The sequence below is a fragment of the Crocuta crocuta genome, unplaced genomic scaffold (assembly GCF_008692635.1).
Source record: "Crocuta crocuta isolate KB4526 unplaced genomic scaffold, BGI_CrCroc_1.0 scaffold258, whole genome shotgun sequence".
NCBI classification, from domain to species: Eukaryota; Metazoa; Chordata; class Mammalia; order Carnivora; family Hyaenidae; genus Crocuta; species Crocuta crocuta.
This window is the reverse complement of record NW_027532842.1, coordinates 4,217,647-4,235,956: the sequence shown is the minus strand read 5'-3', so window position 1 is coordinate 4,235,956 and position 18,310 is coordinate 4,217,647. Positions and strand designations below refer to the sequence as shown.

The 18,310-nt window shown below is 37.4% G+C and overlaps 1 protein-coding gene across 8 annotated transcripts in view; it reads left to right on the top strand.

Moving 5' to 3' along the window:
* The window catches only part of CDK8 (cyclin dependent kinase 8), an 80,047-nt gene that overhangs the window by 29,647 nt on the left and 32,090 nt on the right, over positions 1-18,310 (top strand). For 6 of the 8 annotated variants that reach the window (XR_013330569.1, XM_077745403.1, XM_077745405.1 and 3 more), the window contains one exon: positions 18,228-18,285. The exons of 1 other annotated variant lie outside the window; for it this stretch is intronic. Coding sequence is in view for 6 of the 7 variants with exons in the window: in XM_077745403.1 (XP_077601529.1) it covers positions 18,228-18,285 (58 nt within the window). In the remaining variant the exon portion in view is untranslated. Of the gene's footprint in view, positions 1-16,083; positions 16,473-18,227; positions 18,286-18,310 lie in introns of those variants that run through there. One more of the 8 variants, XM_077745407.1, reaches the window with a different exon arrangement.

Sequence of the window (18,310 nt, the reverse complement as noted above, 5' to 3'; positions counted from 1 at the left end):
GGCCTAGCAAAGGGATGCACTGTCTGAAGGTGATTTAAAAATAATTATGAAACAGACTTTTATAAAAAATAAAAACAGGATACCTGGGCGGCTCAGTCGAGCGTCAGGCTTTGACTCACGTCATGACCTCATGGTTCGTGAGCTCAAGCCCCTTGNTCTCTCAGAAATGAATAAACATTTTTTTTTTAAAGGGAGATGAAAAGAAATTGCTTTCTGTTGTCACCATATGCTGGCAGCTGTGAACAGTGTCAGTGATAAAATATTCCTATTCACCAAGCAGACCGTTCTCACTCCTCTACCTCTTCTGTGCCGCTGCTGTCTGTCTGTTTATCCAAAATATGTTCCGACCTGTAATATATTAAGTACTGCTATCTCCTTTGATTTCCCCGTTTAGAGTGAGAGCCCCTGAGCCATTTGCATGTGACTCATTACAGCTAACTCTTCTGTGCATGGCCGACACAGGGGCCAATGAACCATTGTGTCATTAAAGTGGTGACCTCTGCCCCCAGCTTGGGTCTTGCNTACTTCTTAAATTAGTCCTCAGTCTTTGTAAGAAAGATTCATTATTATAGCTTAAAATATATATATATATATATATACATACATACACACACATACACGTCCACCTTCCTGCTAACTAAAAATTAAATTTCGGACTTTTGATGTTGTGTGCTGCTCAACTATAATTACGTTAGATATTCATATTTTTTTAAAAATATTTTTATTTATTTCTAGGAGAGAGAGAGACAGCATGAGCAGGGGAGGGTCAGAGAGAGAGGGAGATACAGACTCTGAAATAGGCTCCAGGTTCTGAGCTGGCGGTCAGCACAGAGCCCGATGCAAGGCTCGAACCCACGAAACACGAGATCATGACCTAAGCGAAAGTCGGACGCTTAGCCAACTAAGCCACCCAGGCACCCCTAGATATTCACATTTGTAGCAGAAAAGTATTTACTCTGTAGAATGTTTCAGAAGCTGCAACTTGACTTTAACTCTCAGAGTTATTTTCAGATGAAATATTTAACCCATGAGAACAAATATAATTAATAGCTAATTATATTCCTTGTTTCTTTTCAGTCAGGTTTAGATGAAATGTGGCAATACTGACCTTAACAGACCTATGTAAGATTCCTAATGTTATGAGTTGCTGACATGCCATGAGAAATACCATACTAAGATGGATAATTGGCACAGACTCCTTGAAAATAGCATTTTAATAATGCCCCAGCATGTTATTGAAAGTTTGCTTAATAAAATTGTCTTCATTATTAGCAGACATAATGGCTTGAGATGGTGGAATAATGAAGTTCTTTGTTTGATATGTGCAGTTGAACTTTAACAATTAATAATCCTATTTAATAAATAAAGATGAATTTTGTCACTGTTAATCATCACATAGTAGCAGATCAATAACTGGGGTCTGTCATCTTCGGTGGGAAATAATAGATGTAATAATTCTGGAACTCTGGTTAGGCTGAAGTCAGTAATAACTGCATCTGTGTGTGGATGTTTTATGAAGAGTGGGCCCGAGGGGCGCCTGGGTGGCTGAGTCGGTTAAGCGCCTGACTTGGTTTCGGCTCTGGTCATGGTCTCACTCACGGTTTGTGAGCTCAAGCCCCACAAACTGGGCTCTGCACTGACAACGTGGAGCCTACTTGGGATCCTCTCTCTCTGACCCTCCACTGCTCACTCACACTCTCTCTCAAAATAAATAAATAAACTTTAAAAGAAGAAGAAGAATGGGCCTGAAAGGAAACACATGAAATACTTATTTTTGTGAAATAATTTATGAGTCAAACCAAACTTTTTTAGTTTTAGAACATTAAAACATGTATGTATAAGTTGGTTTGCTTTTACATTTAATCTGCTTGCTGTAATTTGAGATAAAAAACCAAAGATGTATGTATTAACTTTGTTCTTCCCTTTGATTACACTCTTTTTCTTTTATTCTCTCCTTGGGAAATGCAAATAGTCTGAGCAACAGGCTGTAGCCCTGGTTCTGGCCTTACCATTTGTATTAGGCTCCTCCAGAGAAACAGAATGTGTATGTGTGGAGAGACAGAGACAGAGATTTATTTTAAGGAGTTCCCTCAGGCAAATTGTAGAGGTTTGTTGAGTCCATAATCTCCAGGATAGGCTGGAAGGCAGGAGACTAAGGGGAAGAATTGCAGAAAAGTCCACAGTCTGCTGGCAGAATTCTCTCTTACTCAGGGTAGATTAGTCTCTGCTCTATGATGGCCTTTGACTGAATGGGCAAGGCCCACCTGTGATATGGAGGGTGAGCCGCTTTCTCAGAGTCTACCAATTTAAATGTTAGTCTCCTCCAAAAACACCTTCACGGAAACATCCAGAAAAAGATTTGACCAAATATCTGGGCACCATGGCCCAGCCAACTTGACACATAAGATAACCGTCCTGTACAAATGAGTAAACAGAGGCACAAGATTGAAGGAACCTGGGACCAGTTAGTTCCAGTTTTTACTCCCCAGTTATCTGCTTATTAAAAAAAAAAGGAGTATTGGGTTAAAGAATATAAAGATTTTTTGGTCTGATACTGTAAGGAGGAACTAAGTGTGAAATCTTAATGAAAACTTTGAATAAAGGTATGTTTAAGTGAGTTAAAATAAAGAAAAGTTTGACATCTGTTAGCCTGTTGGATTGAGATTGGTGGTTTTTCTGAGCACAAATAAAAAGACATTAAACACCAAAATCCTATTTGATACTTTCTGTGTAGAAGCAAAAGTTTGAGTTGGCAATGGTGTCTGAAGTCTTTCCTCTTAAAAGGTTGTCCTCTTTGATGACCTACACATTGGCAAGGCCATGAGAAGCTGTCACTACTAACCATTTTGGGCCACCCAGCCACCTAGCCAACTCACTCTTCTGTCTGTCCTCTCTCAGTAGAAATGATTATTTTCTATATAACTTTCTAAATTTAAGATTGGTTGTGAAATAAATTTCTAAGTCAGGTTTCTTTTTTAACCACACACACAAAAAAATCCTGTGATTGGGTTAAAATTTGGAGATCTCTGTCAAGACTATGCCTGCTAGTATTTGTGAATTGGAGTGAAAGCTGGCTTGAATCCTTTTTCCTTCCATCTCACTCCGTATACCTGTATCCAGCCAACTCAGAGATTGCCCTGCTTACTTGAACCCCCTTTTCCCGTCGTCTGGAACGTTTAAAATTCTGTTCCACCTTTAAAGCTCTGCTCCTACTACCCCACCAGTAAGGTCCTCCTGTGTCAGCCTGGCTGGGCGTGAGAATGTTTACATCTCAAGTCCCATAGTAGTTCTTTTGAATTACACAAGGGGCACTTAAACGAGTTTTCGTAATATGTGCTCTATTTCATTGTAAGTTCCTCAGGGCAAAGACTAGGTTCCTATGTGTTCGTATCCCTCCCAGTGCCTAGCAAAATACACAGTCGGTGTATTACAGTATGTAGTTTATGTTTGTTGAATGAATGAACTAGCTCCTTTGTAGCAGAAACAAAGTGGCTCCCAGTGTTATTCTCTGTAAGTTATTTCTGCTTCTCCCTGACGTTCCTCCCTGTCGACAGATGCGTGCATACTCTTGAGTGTCTTCTTTTTACTACCTCCCCTCTTACCACTGCTATGGTTTACTGCAGTGAAAGGGCAAAAACAAAAAACAAAAAACCTTGGTTTCATAATTTTTAATTCTTTTCAGCAGCCTTCCTCTTTCTACCTAAAAGAATTCAGCTCTTATCAGTCAGTCCAAAAACCATTCAGCTAATAATATTGATCTCTTGATTTCTTTTATCACACTCTCTTTCTACCCATTATTGTTGTTTCACTCAGTGAAACCTGTTTCCTGACCATTTTTACCTATTTATTCTTGTTCTCCTTATGTCTTTATTTTTTCCAGTGTTTTTCATAACCTTAAGGTTAACACATCTCCATCATAGTTCATTTACATCCCTAACTTTTTTTCAAAACGTCTTCAAGTCCCAAGTGTGTGAATTATTCTTTACTTGTAGATAAGGCAGCCGTACCTCCCTTGTGAACATATCAGCTATTGTGAATTTGGAACTCTCATTTCACTTTTATACTACATTTAAGTGACTGGTTTATTAGTGGTCACAAGGTAAATAATTTCTAGCTAGTAGAATTTTAATTTTCTAGTACACTTACTGTTGGCTGGATTTTATGCTTTTGTTGAAAATACTCATATCAGTATCAGACAGACCATAGAAATGGTTTACACTTCAGTCAAACTCTAAATGTTAAGGACTTGGGCTTTCAACATATTTCCTAAGGAACTTAGGAAAGTAGAGTAGTAGTTAATAAAGCTGGCCAATTGACCATTAATTTTTGTTAAGGATATATCACGTTCTCACAGTCATTCATGTGTGCACTTTTTCAAAAAGCTGATATTCAAAATTTCATTTTAATTCTTACCTTAATGGCTTTAGCATAACGGTAATTAACTTGGAACTACCAGGCACATAGCGGTGTTTTCACCATGTTGCCCTAAGTGGAGTATAATATTGAGTGAGAGATACTGTAACTTTTCATCAGTTTTTTCTGTTCTGTTTTCCTTTTTTCATTCAAGCTGAATTACAAGGCTGTCTGTGAAATGTGGAGTGCTTTGTTGGTGCACTGCAGCAATCTGCCGTGATCACTCTTGCCATAAAGCACTTCGAAATAGTTTTTAACGCCACAGTAAAATTTCTTAGAAAATAAATCTCTACAGAGCTTTCCTTCAGGAGTATCCCAGTGGAGATGTGCGATAGCCTAGTGGGCTGCAGTGTATACATACGGAAAAGAGGCTCAGGCCATTTCCAAGCTTTAATCTGATGCAAAAGAAAAAAATCTGATAGTGCTGATGCCTCGCAGTTGGTTTTAATTATACTGGGTAACTTGGAGTCACTTGTTGGGGCTTCAGCTGTCCTTGGTGAAGGATGAGTTGGTTTCCTAGCAACCATCAAATAAGATCAAAATCTCCTGAGTGATCCATTGACTCAAACTCAATTTCATGGGACCTGCTTTATCTTGGCATCTTATATATTGATGGTAGCGTGATGAATTATTGGAGTATTCTGGATCTGATGCTCTTTACTTGAGTGACAGATTGCCTGCTTTATTAATTTTGCTTACTAAACACTGTGTATTTGCTCATGGTGATACGGTTTGTTTTGAAGTGCATTTTTTATTGTCTCCTGAATTCTGTCACTAGTAAGTGGAAAAACTGAGAAGCAAAGAGGTTAAATGACTTGATTCTGGCTACTTGGAGAACTGTAACAAAGCTGGATCACTAAATTTAGGGATTTTCCTTCTAGGTTGGTGATTTTTAAATTGTAGGTTGTAAGCCATAAGGGAGTCAGGAAAGCACACAACACAATTAGCCTTTTAACAAAATTTTTAATGGGATAGAATAGAAAAAATATCAGTATATCATATGCATTAAGGTTGGTTATTGTTACACGGAATTTTTGTTTCACTTGTATATGTTTTCTATGTGAATATGGTCATTTAACGTTATTTTCTTCCTATGGGTTGTAGGGGGTAGGTATTTGATATGGTTATGATTAGGAAAAGAGGAAGAAACTTAGTCAAATCTTTAGAAAATACTCCCATTATAAGTCCTTTAATGTTTTGTGCAAACTCCTTGACAGTGGTGCTAAAATTACTGCGAATGGCAGCTGCCCTTTAGGGAGGCTCTTTTTCCAAGTAGGGTTTATGTATGGGTGGGGGAATTTCAAGCAGGGTTCACTTTCTTCCTTTAACATCTTTTAAATTGCCTGATTTGTTTATAGTTAGCATGTATTATTGTCATCATCAGAAAACAGTGTTTCATCTGGACTAGAAACTGAGGAAGATGTCTATTTAGTCTGTTATTGAAGTTCACCCATAATATTCATTGTAGTCCAGGGTAGTTTTATGTTGGTAAAGTAAGATGCTATTAAAGAAAAAAAAACTGTGCATATACTTTCTTTCTGCCCGAAAGAAGGGCCAGTCAGCTCTTCAGGGGGAAGAATAACAAGCAGGAAGGACCCTGAGATACTCACCTGCTGGAACAGGCCAGCAGCAAATAGCTGAACAGTTGGAAGAAAGGAGCCCGCCTGCATTTGCAGCCTCTGTCCTGTGTTTTGCCCCTTCTCCTGCCTTCGCGCCCATAAGATGAGTGTGGGGACCATGTTAAGCATGTTTCTTTAAAATAGATTTTGGTGGGGCGCCTGGGTGGCTTAGTCGGTTAAGCGTCTGACTTTCGCTTAGGTTATGATCTCGCGGTTCGTGGGTTCGAGCCCCGCATTGGGCTCTGTGCTGACTGCCAGCTCAGAGCCTGGAGCCTGCTTCAGATTCTGTGTCTCCCTCTCTCTCTGACCCTCCCCTGCTCGCGCTGTCTCTCTCTCTCCTAGAAATAAATAAAACATTAAAAAAAATTTTTTAAAGTAGATTTTGGGAAGAAAAATGCTCTAGGAAATGTCAGGTTTAGTCATGCTTATTACTTGAGATTTCTTTCGTTTATTGTGAGCTGCAGTGATTTACTCTAATTTTCTTATTTAATTGTGTAGCATTAAGATTGCATCCATAAAATTTAGGTTTGAGGATAAAGCATGGGTTTTATCGATAACAACTGATTGAGGCAAACTTAAATGAGATTTCCATTGATTTTTAATTATTATTGTGAACGCTGTGCTTATTCTGCGCTTATTCTAAGCGTGTTTCCTTAAAGGACCCATTGGAAATTTTCCTTGAAAGTAGATTGCAAACAGAGTTTGGTTTCTTGACAAATTCTACATTTGCTTAATTTTGATATTAATGTTGAGTATACACCGTGGACTGCATTCTATTATTTGTAAACAATGAGAAAGTAGCCCACTTGGTTTTATTAAATAGCAACTGCAAATGTCCTACATTTTATATAGGCACGTTACAGGTGGGCAATAAAAATGCTGTTATTTGGTTTGCTTGTTAGGCCACTTTTTCTTAGATCCTGAAGAAATCTTTTCAGATACTTTATCAACACGCTGCTAGAATATTTTTCAAATTTCTCACCAATCAAGAAGGGTTATTCTAAATAATCTCATTAAGTTTTTTTGTTTTAAGAGTTCAAGACAATATTTTTGAGTGATCCTGAAAATTCAGTAGTAGAGGATTATCAGAGTTTTGAGTCTGATATATCTTTATTTTTCTCTACTTTTGACTTAATTGATAACATCAGTATATTATTTACACAACTGCTTCCATAGTTTTTAAAAATGTTTGTTTATATTGAGGGAGAGAGAGAGTGTGCAGAGGAGGAGCGGAGGGAGAGAGAGAGAGAGAGAGAATATACCAAGTAGGGAGAGAGAGAGAAAAAAAAAAGAGAGAGAATATACCAAATAGGCTCATTGCTGTCAGCACAGAGCCCGACATGGGACTCAATCTTACAAACCCCAAGATCATGACCTGAGCCAAAATCAGGAGTCAAATACTTAGTGGACTGAGCCACCAGGCACCCCAAATGCTTCCATTTTTTATAAACAAAATTTACCATCATCCAAAGAAGTATGTTTCCAAAAAAAGGACAGATTTGAGAATGTTTTAAAGGACTTTTGAATCACATTAAAGACAAGAATTTACCAGGTCTCTGATAGAAGTTCGTACTACTGGATATAGTGTTAATGGGGACTCCTCTCTTTTTCTCTTTTGGCCTTTAGACTTTCACATTAGGAAGAGAGAAATACATACTGTCTGTAGTCAATATATCAAGAAATGTTTTTTCTAAAAATAAGTTTCAGAATTTCCTGAATTATATTCTGAAAAAGTATATAAAAATTAATATTCCAGTCTAACTTCCTTTTTTTAATTAAAATTTTTTTTCTTTCATAGTTTATTGTCAAGTTGGATTCCATATAACACCCAGTGCTCATCCCAACAAGTGCCCTCCTCCATGCCCATCACCCCCTTCCCTCTTCCCCTCCCCGCCATCAACCCTCAGTTTGTTCTCAGCATTCAAGAGTCTCTCATGGTTTGCCTCCCTCCCTCTCCCCAACTATTTTTCCCCTTTTTCTCCCCCATGGTCCTCTGTTACGTTTCTCCTAATCCTGCTATAAGTGAAAGCATATGGTATCTTTCTCTGCCTCTTCAGTCTAATGGCAGACTCAGGCCTTTTAGAATATTAGAGTATTATATTGTCATCTAGACTAATGAAGATTTGCCAAAGTAATTTAATCTTTACAGATAGAACATATTGGGGAAGGTTTTGTCTTGTCTCAGCTAACATTGTTTTCTAAACCTGTTCAAATCACAGGCTCCTGTGGCCATATATATCTTTCGGTCTTTTTCAGTTTGACAACTCTATGTCTTTACTGGATACTTTACAAATGAGAAATGGTCCTATAAGAGGGTAAAAGTAAGTCTTCCTACAGAAATAAGCACCTGCAGCTAGCCATATTTCAAAGTCAGCTCAACATAAAAGTTCAAGATTTTGTGTAAAGTTCTATAAATGTTCTAATCAACACATAGGATTTTTTTTTTTAAGATTTAGTAAAACTAAGAGTTTCCTCAGGTACAATTAAATATTAGGTTAGCAATAGTTATTGAATTAACTGTTAAAGAAATATTTCTTTATTAAAGTTTCCTACTCCTAGTACAGCTGGGATTTTACTTTTTCTTCATAGAGTATCACTTTGTTGTAACTACCTATGTCCATTTTTATTATTTATATATAATTTGCCTTCAGATATATATCATGCCATAGCTATAAAACTTTTAAGTAGGTATATAATCTGAGGATTCCTAACTCCGTCTTCTAAAATAGGTTCTTGAATTTCTAAGATAAGTTTCAGTTCTCTGTGAATTTATGGTCTTTTCAAATTACAGATAGGCTTGTAATTTAGGTCAGTACAATTTAAGATTTACATTTTTAACGAAAATGTAAATGTTGAGAGGTAGACTGCTAATTTTTTTAATCATTGGTTTAAAAATCTGTTTATGTGAACACCATATACCATTTGAAATGAAGAGCATCATTTTGTTTTCCCTAATTTCATAAACTAATAGACCGTAAAGTTGGAAGGCATCTTAGAAGTGACCATTCCCATTCCTTACACAGTGTAGCAATTCTTGGTAACGCATGCAGCAGATAACCATCCTGTCCCTGTTCAGCCTTTCCAGCAGTGACTAGTGTTCTTAGTACGGTAGACTTGTTACATAGCTGTACGCCTTACAAGGTAGAGTCAAAAAATTAGAATATATGACACTCATTCTTTGGCCTCTCTCTTCTTCTGATTGATCTTCTCTTTTATTTTTATTTTTTTTTTCTTTTGATTAACACCAGCTGATAAAATCAGGTGTTGTCTGGGCTTTCATGGTAACGAGGAAGAGGAGAAATCTAAAAATTAAAAAGTAGGTAAAAGGTAGGAAGAAGTAACGAACAGGAAAAATTAAGAAGAAAAATAAAGGGTTGCATTAACCCTCCGGGGATCGAGCCCCGCATTGGGCTCCATGCTGAGCATGGAGTATATTTAAGATTCTTTCTCTTCACCTGCCCCTCTCCTCAACTTGTGCATGTGCACGCACTCTCAAAAAGAAAAAAAAAATTTATTCCTTTTGATCTAGCAATCCTACCTTTAACAGACTCTCTTATGGATGTTATAAAAAAATGGTATAAAGGCAATAACAGCATTATTGATAATGACAAATTGAAAAAAAATGTACACGTCTAACAACTAGAAAATGTGCAAACTGTGACATGCATAAGAAACAAACTATTGTGTACTCATTTAAAATTATGTTTATGGGTGGGGGGCACCTGGGTGACTCAGTGAGCGTCTGACTTCTCAGGTCATGATCTCACGGTTTGTGAGTTTGAGCCCAGCATCAGGCTCTGTGCTGACAGCTCAGTGCCTGGAGCCTGCTTCAGATTCTGTGTCCCCTCTCTCTGTCCCTCCCCTGCTGATGCTTGTGTTCTCTCTCCCTCTCTCTCTCAAAAGTAAATAAACATTAAAAATTTTTTAAAGTTATGCTTATGGGGGAAGGGAAGCAAAAATAAGATAAAAAACAGAAAGCAAGGCAAGCCATAAGAGACTCTTAAATACAGAAAACAGAGGGCTCTGCTAGGGGGATGGGCTAAATGGGGGATGGGCATTAGGGATGAGCACTCAGTGTTGTTTGTTAAGTGATGGATCACTGAATTCCTCCTGAAATCAATATTACAATATGTGTTAACTAACTTGGATTTAAATTTCAAAAAATGTTTATGGTAAGTGTAAATAATGTTGTTATAATGTTAAGAGAGAAAGCAGATCTCAACATAGTGGAAATAAAATACTGAGTGATCAACAAAAGAAAATATACCAAAATATTGTGGTTAAATTTGGATGGTAATTGTACGTTCTTAATTGTATTTGAAAAAAATAAACTTTTATACAAAATCCTATATAATCTAGAAGGAAAACAATGTGTTTTTTTTTTTAGGTATCAGAAGTATTAATAAAAGCTTAATAAGAATTTACAGTATTATAAGAACTTATCATGTAGTAAACCAGAAGTTATTTACAGTAAGGAAGGGTATCACTCTTACTGTCATTAGGGAGAAGTATTTTCTTATCTATAAGAAAATGATTACTTGTTACTTATTTCTTAAAACTACATCACAAGTCACATGGATCATAGGATGTAAAATGTCTATTTAAAAATTAGGATATTTATTCTAGTTTTAGATGGAGATAAATTCCTAGCTAAGTAAATTCCTAACTATCACTAGAGACACAATAGATATTCTAAAATGTAAAAACAAGAGTAAAAATAAAGTTTGTAGCAAGAAGAAAGTAATATATTAGAAAAATGACAAAATAATTGAATATACCTTTACTATCTAGAATATAGAGAATTGACATGAATATTTAAGTTTATTAACTTGAGCCTCCTTAGGCAAATCTAGAAAGAGTAAATCATAACATGATTATCAATGAAAGATACTCAAGTTAAACTATTTAAGTTATTATATATCAATTAAGCTAATAAAAATTATAAACTCTTACAAGTATATACATGGGTTTTGGTTTTGCAGATTGGTTTTATCATACTTAATGGTTTGTATACAAAACTAATTATTGTTTTGTATAAAGAATGTTGAATGTATAAAGTTGATACTTGAACCTTTCAAGGGCAAATTCTGTTAATGTGTATCAAAAAAACCCCTTAATGTTTATAACATTTACCCATTAATTTGGCTTTCTGGGAACTTACAGAAATGTTTGTTGTGGCGTTATTTTTCTTTTATTACAGAACTAGGAACAACCTCAACATTTTAATACGAGATAATGTGAGTTACAGTGAATCCATATGATTCATGAGGATTATGTCAGAAAAGTAATTTTCAGCCTAAAAAATCTTCATGCTATGCTAGTGAGGAAGGAGGGTACAAATAATATATTTAGTATAATGCCATTTTTAAATTTTTATAGGGAGGAAGAAATTAAGAGGTAAACTGATACGTTTATAGTGGCCCTCTGTTTAGAAAGTATATATAGATGCTTGTTTTCAGTCATCTATTATCAAGCACATTGTACTTTTCTTCATTTCCCAAGTTATATCCACTGAGCGTGTATCCACCTTTGAAACTTAAAAAAGAAAACAAACTTCTGCAAGGCACCTGGGTGGCTCAGTTGGTTAAGCATCCAACTCTTGATTTCAGCTCACGGTTCATGAGTTCGAGCCTGGCATCAGGCTCTGGGCTGACAGCAGAGCCTACTTAGGATGCTCTCTCTTCCTCTCTCTCTGTCCCTCTCCCACTTGCACATGCATTCATTCTCTCTCTCTCTCTCTCTCTCTCTCTCGAAATAAACATTAAAAAAAGACTACTAGTTTAGAACAGTAAAGCTGTTGATATTATTTGATCTGAGAATTCTACATTTGAGATTTCATCCCAAGGAGATGACCTGGTGTGTGTGTCAGGGTGTTTGGGGCAGTGGGGGAGGCAAGTGTAATTTATATGAACGCTGTCAGTGGGAGCATCATCAGGGTTGGTGCCAGAAGTGGGGGTTTGGGGGGCTGTCTATTAATAGAAGAATACAATGTAGTTTTAGTAAAAGTAATATACAAACATCCAGATGTGTCCAGAATATAATGAGTGGGAAGACAACACAAAACAGTATTACTGATTACTGTTATACTACCAAATACATAAATTAATATTGTTTAGATTAGTATTTGGAATTACAGTGATTTTTAGATTTGAATATAAATCATGTATACCTTTTTTTGGTAAATGTGGTTACATTCTTAATAATGAAACTGGAACTATGAACTTTTGAAAGCCAAAAGGTTTATTATAGCCTGCCTCTGCCCCTTAATACCTCTCCCTTAAGATGTATTTGATCTCCTTAATGCTGTTCAGTTTTCTAGTCTTCAAGTAATAGGTACTTATTTCTTATTGGACATTTTATTAGATTCTTTGCTTGAACTATGTTACAACATAACATACAACTTTACAAAAATACAATTAAATAAATCCAACTTGGAAAATAACATTTCCATCTATAAGAAAACACACACACATATATTAATACGTGTACTCACACATTATTAGGAACAAATATAGCTTTAGCTTTAAAGTTCAAGTTTGTTTTTGTTGCCCTGTGTCTGTTCTGTGCGCCCATGTTTCACTGTTAATGAAATGAATATTGCTTCTGGTAGTCTGGGACAGTAAGAAGATGACTGTTGTGTCCATGAAAACAAGACATTCTATTCCAGATTGATCCCGTTGCACTGAAACTAGTATTTTATGCCTCAACTGCCTAAAATTGACAGGTTAAGAATTTTGTTAACTTAAAATTTCAAAATTTGTAGTCTTAAAGAAATAGCAATTTTAGACTACTAATGTGAATCATGTTTATTATTTGAAATACTTATGATGATCATATTCACAACTTGGTGAAAGACCGTTTTATTTAACTTTGTGTTACGTAAGACACTTTGTATTTCCTAGATGAAAACAAAAAGTGTAGTAGTCAGGACTAGCTTATTGAAAAGAATTGTCGTCTATTATTAGCGCGATTACTGTCATGTAGTTAATGCTTGTCTCAAAATATCTTGATTAGCATCGACTCTGACAAAGAACCTAATTCCTCTTCTCCCTAAAAGAGGACTTGTTAGGTAAGTAAAAGATTAGTCAACGCACGCACGTGTTTGAAACTCCGTGGACACTGCCATCTCCCTGGAGAGGTGCGAGCCAGCCTTGCAGCTGTTTCGCAGGAGATGGTAGTGAATTCTTGGGGCACCGTCTCCTGCTGCTTATCTTCCAGACCAGCTCCTGACCCCTCACATCTGGCGACATCACCCCTGCGAAGCTTTTCCTTGCCTGACTTTACCCCACCCATTAGTCTCACCTCCGCCCCTAACGAACGGCTTGCTTGCTGCTTTGTTGATCTCCCGGCCTCAGTGCCTCTTAATTCCTCAAATAGAGAGATACACGTCTAGTGCCTGAACTGTTGACTGTAGGGGATGGAGTTACTGGTTATAAAGTAACATCTGTTTTCTCATCAGGAAGCACAATTTGTAAAAAAAATTCTATACTTTTTTCTTTTAATGTATACAGAAAGCAAGAAACAACTTTACTAGAGTAGAAGTTGATAATTTTTCCTTTAGCTTAAAGATGTTCAGCAGCAATACTGGGATAAAGTTTAATATTAGAGGTAAAAAATTAAAGTTCATAGCTCAGAAGAAAAAGTGCAACTATTATAAATGGTCTTCCAGACTTCATTCACTGGATTTCAAAATTTCTCTCTAACTCAACTCCTGAGACGGTTTCTTATAGAAATTTTTTTTTAATTTACCGAATATATGTCTACTTAAGACTTGGCTGCTCATGTTTGAAGCTCATATGTGTATATCAGAGTTAGTTAAATTTCTTAGTATGTATTGTAGTGCATGTTGATTCACAACCAAACTGAAAGTTATCGAGTGTCTAAAAAGTGTGAATAAAATTAAATTCTGAATAAATCTTAGAGAACAACACTGACAGTGGTTTCTTGTGGATCGCTGGGTACCCCCGTAGATCCATTGAGGAATCAAACTTTCCTGTTGACTGAAAGCCTCCATTCTGCCTTGACACGGTAGTGCACGTAAGAAGACCCCATTTCCCCCCCTAGAATAAGGTCTTGGCGATTATCTAGATAGATAGGCCATCCTTCTCCACTTCGGCACCTCTCAGATCTGATAATGGCAGCTTCCTGATCAGCCCAATTCTTGTCTTTCTCAAGATCGAGCTCCCTCCAGCCCTTAGCTTTTTTTGGTTTGTTTTTAAAATCAGGATTGACCCTTAAATGAAACCCACTTGCCATCTGTGCTGTGTGCCAAAGTCTTCAGTGACATATTCTGGAGAGCAGAGTGCCCCTACATGCATGGTTTCCTGTGCAATACAAACATCTTGCTTTAGGAAATCATTGAGTTTTGGAGGGAGCAGACCAACAGAAAACAGGAAAGCCATGAGCCTGTAATGTAAAACAAGGACATGTTCTTTTAATTACAAACAGTGTTTTTGTTTTTGTTTTTGTTTTTTCTGGGAGAAACAAAACAGCAATAAGAGAAGATTATCATAGTTTCAAACAAGTATGATTTATTTCCTTGTTCAGTAGGCAATAAAAGGTGTTCGTAATCGCGTCTGTGCATAGCAGAGCTGTATCTGAGGGTGTTGCTGTGATGTGATGATACTTTGAAGTCACATTGGACCTCTGATCTCCATAGCAAAAATGTAGTTTAATAGAGTATATGCCTCCTTAAAATGTAAAATTGTATACATGCCTTCAAGGTGATTATGTTGTATAGCATATAAAAGAAAATGGACTATTTATCACAGTTATAGTTGTTACTATTTGACAGTGATCGTATAGTACAGGTAGGTAGTATAGTAATAACTATTGTTATTACTAATTTGATTCCTGTATGATTACTAACTACCTGGAAGTTTTGGCTCTGGAGCTAAAACCTACCAGATTCTCCTACTGTTAGACAAAGAAGAAAGAAAAAGGAAATAAGCTTTTTTGGAGAATATTGTTTGAGCATGGCATTAAATACTAAAAACAAAAATTATCAAGTCTTTGAAGGCTTCCTTAATACTGATTAAGCAACAAAACAGAAGTAATAACAAAAGTACTTGTGATCTTTAGGGTCTTTCTGCCTTTTTTTCTTGAGACTTCCATTAGATTATAGATTTATCTACTGAATCAGAACATCATACCCTGGGGTATATAGAAGGCTACCATGGAAAATAACATGAGGAGGGACCCATTGTTTATACTGTTACTGAAACAGCACAACGCCATTCTCCTTTGTTTGTGCCTGTATAGCATGGCCCAAACTGAATTTTAAATTCACGTACAGAGGTCACATTGGTAATGGCTTTTAGCCCCAAGACCTGCTTCAGATCATAAATAGGCAGCAAGTTGCCTAGAAAAGCAATTTTTAACTATAAACTAGAGCTGTGGCCCCAAACCCCAATATCAGGCCAGACCTTGACAGAGAAGCTGTTTATTCCCCACCCCGTGCTAAAATCCGAGTTTGGAACTTGACCAGTCTGGTAAATCTAGAACAAAAGGAAGAACAAGAGAGGGACTGTCTCCCCTTTTACCTCATAGCGTGCTGAGCGGTACCACTCACCCTAGTATGGGCCCAGCTGCTGAAGAGTAAGAAAGCAAAAGCAAAAAAAAAAAAAAAAGGATTTTCCACTACCTCTAAAATAAAAGGAGGAGAGAGGTTTCCATGTGCTCTGCTCTTACCAGATACGGAGATAGGACTGTTTTAGGATTGAGCACTGAAGTGCTGTAAAAGTCCATCACAGCAAACCAGTTCATCAACTTGCACTTCCGGAGAAGGGAGTGGGGTTTAGGGTGCGGTGGAGGAGCAAGAGCAATGGGTGAAAGAAGGGTCTTTAACTTTTAACCAGATGTGACTTTATAGTCTGAGTTGTCTATAATCAGAATGTGTTCATGTATTATTTATGTCATTAGGGGGGGTGTGGGGAGAGGATCAGGCTTTGCCAAACAACACAGAGGAAAGGTCTTTGGGGGCAGAAATATTGGGATAGCAATGACTTAGTTTTGAAAGGTCTAGTCATGACACTGAAAAGAGATGTGGCGGGAACAGTGCCGGGCGTGGCAGGTGGGGCGGTTCAGATTGGTGGTGGGAATGAGCTTACAGGCGCCTTGCATCCATCCGCTCATAAGGACTTTGAATCTTATTCGCAGGTGGTGAGAGGCTAAACTAGAAATAATATTTTAGTAATAATAAGGCACGGCAAAAGAATTCAGACATTTTTGAGAGGTTCATCCATACCACTGTCACTAACTCTTTCGGTTCTTCTAGTTCTTACTCATCATACTTTTTTAAACCTATTTGTAATCACAGTCTACATATCATTTTGTGTTGTGCTGTTTTCACCCAAACTTGTGAGAATTTTCCATGTCACTGTGGAAGATTTTAAGCAAGGGAGTGACACGAACGACCAGCTTCTTCCGTCTCTTACAAAGGTAACCCTGGCAACGTGACAGAAGATGGATTTGATGGGGAAAGAATCCTAATGGGGCGAAAGAGTAGGGAATGTGTTCAAGAGATGTTTCGCGAGTTGTGCCCAGTGGACCACAGGAGAGTCCTAACACAGGCATGATAGCTCCCTCCTGAGCCCACAGTGGTGGTTGAGAGCAAGCCTCTCCCCTCAGCCAAATAGAAATGCTGCCTGATTCCTCTTGGAAAGCCCTCCTGGGCCTTCAACACTTTATACTCGTCTCAGAGATCTGATTTCGTTTTGAAGTAGGCTGAGCTCTGAGAGTCCCTGCAGAGTGTAACCCAGCGCTGATTGATTACCATGGTGCACGGAAGCAGTTTTGTTTGTGCTGGGCAGCACTTGCAGGTAGCTCCCGGGGAATATTGATCATGCTGTGCTTCCTTTTGGTATCTTGCAGGTTTTCCCAGGGGTCAGCATGTGTGTGGTAATGATAGAGGTTCCAAAAACTTTTCTTGAAAAAACATTATCATTATCGTTGTTGTAGTATACATTAATTGAAACCTTGATACACAAAGTTACTTTTGAAAATGATATATCAGGAAGGGAGCATTAGACTTAGGACATGGGGTAGATTCTGCTGCTGCCTCAATCTTGGAGACTATAGTCACCGGGCAAGTCCTTTAATCTCTCTGGTGCCAAGTTTCCTCACCTTGAAAAATGTAGGGATTTATAATTTCTGAAATGTGTATGCTACCATTTCAGCAATTCTTTTCTTGTTGCTGGGGAAAATTATAGAATAATATACTCTAAGTTACATTTTGTCGGTAAATAGCGTGGAGGCTGTTACCAAATATGGTTAGGGAAGCCTGCGGACTGGATTAACACTATAAACAGCCTTCATAAAAATTTTTAGTTTTAAGGTTGCTTTGATCTATATTTGAAGGGCGTTCTGATCTAGTTTCACTTTTGTTCAGCAGACTGGTAGAATTAAAGGCCAAGTAGACAGGCTAGCAGGGTGAGAAAGTTTTGGGGGTTGCTCTCCCTCCCCCACCCCTTCCCTTCCTCCTTTCCCTCTTCTTTCTTGCTGAGGAGGGGGCAAGCCTCACATGTGAGTGTGGTAGATAGCGCTCTAACAGATTGTAGATGACAGTTAATCCTGTATATTTTTAGAGACTGTAACACTTTGAAATTTTACTTCTGTAAAATCTCCCTTTAAATGTTAGCTTCTCTTTTTACTTAAACATAAAAACTTCAAAACCATTGAGATCAGAGAAGATTCCTCTTACTTTGCTAATTCATTTAGGAAAGACTGTAGTGAATTGATTATAACTTACGTGTTTAAACATAGGTACATACTTTCTGCCATGTCCAAAAAAAAAAAAAAAGGTATCAGGTGGCTCCTTCCTTTTAGTTAGAATTAAGTCATCTTTGAAGGTAACATTTTCCCTTCAAGTTGCAAGGCATTTTATATGTAAGTTGGCAGGAAGCACAATAGTTAAACTTCCTGTCCGATGCTCCACAGTAGTGAAAACAGACTGATGAAGGGCCGAGAGAAGCCTTAGCTACACGGAGAAGAGCGCTGCCGTATTTGGGCCTTCATGAAGTTTGCATCTTGCTTTGCATATGTACACAAAGTTTCTTTGGTGACTTCCTGTGTTCGATTTTAAGTTTTGAGTAAATGAGGTTTTCTTAAAGGTGGATTTATGTTATATTGGCATAATGTCTATTTCAAAGAAACCACTACTGTCTACTGAAAAAAAACACTATTTTGTTTCCACAGAAACCTGCTAATATTTTAGTTATGGGTGAAGGTCCTGAGCGAGGAAGAGTAAAAATTGGTATGTTTTATCTTTGATAAGTCAC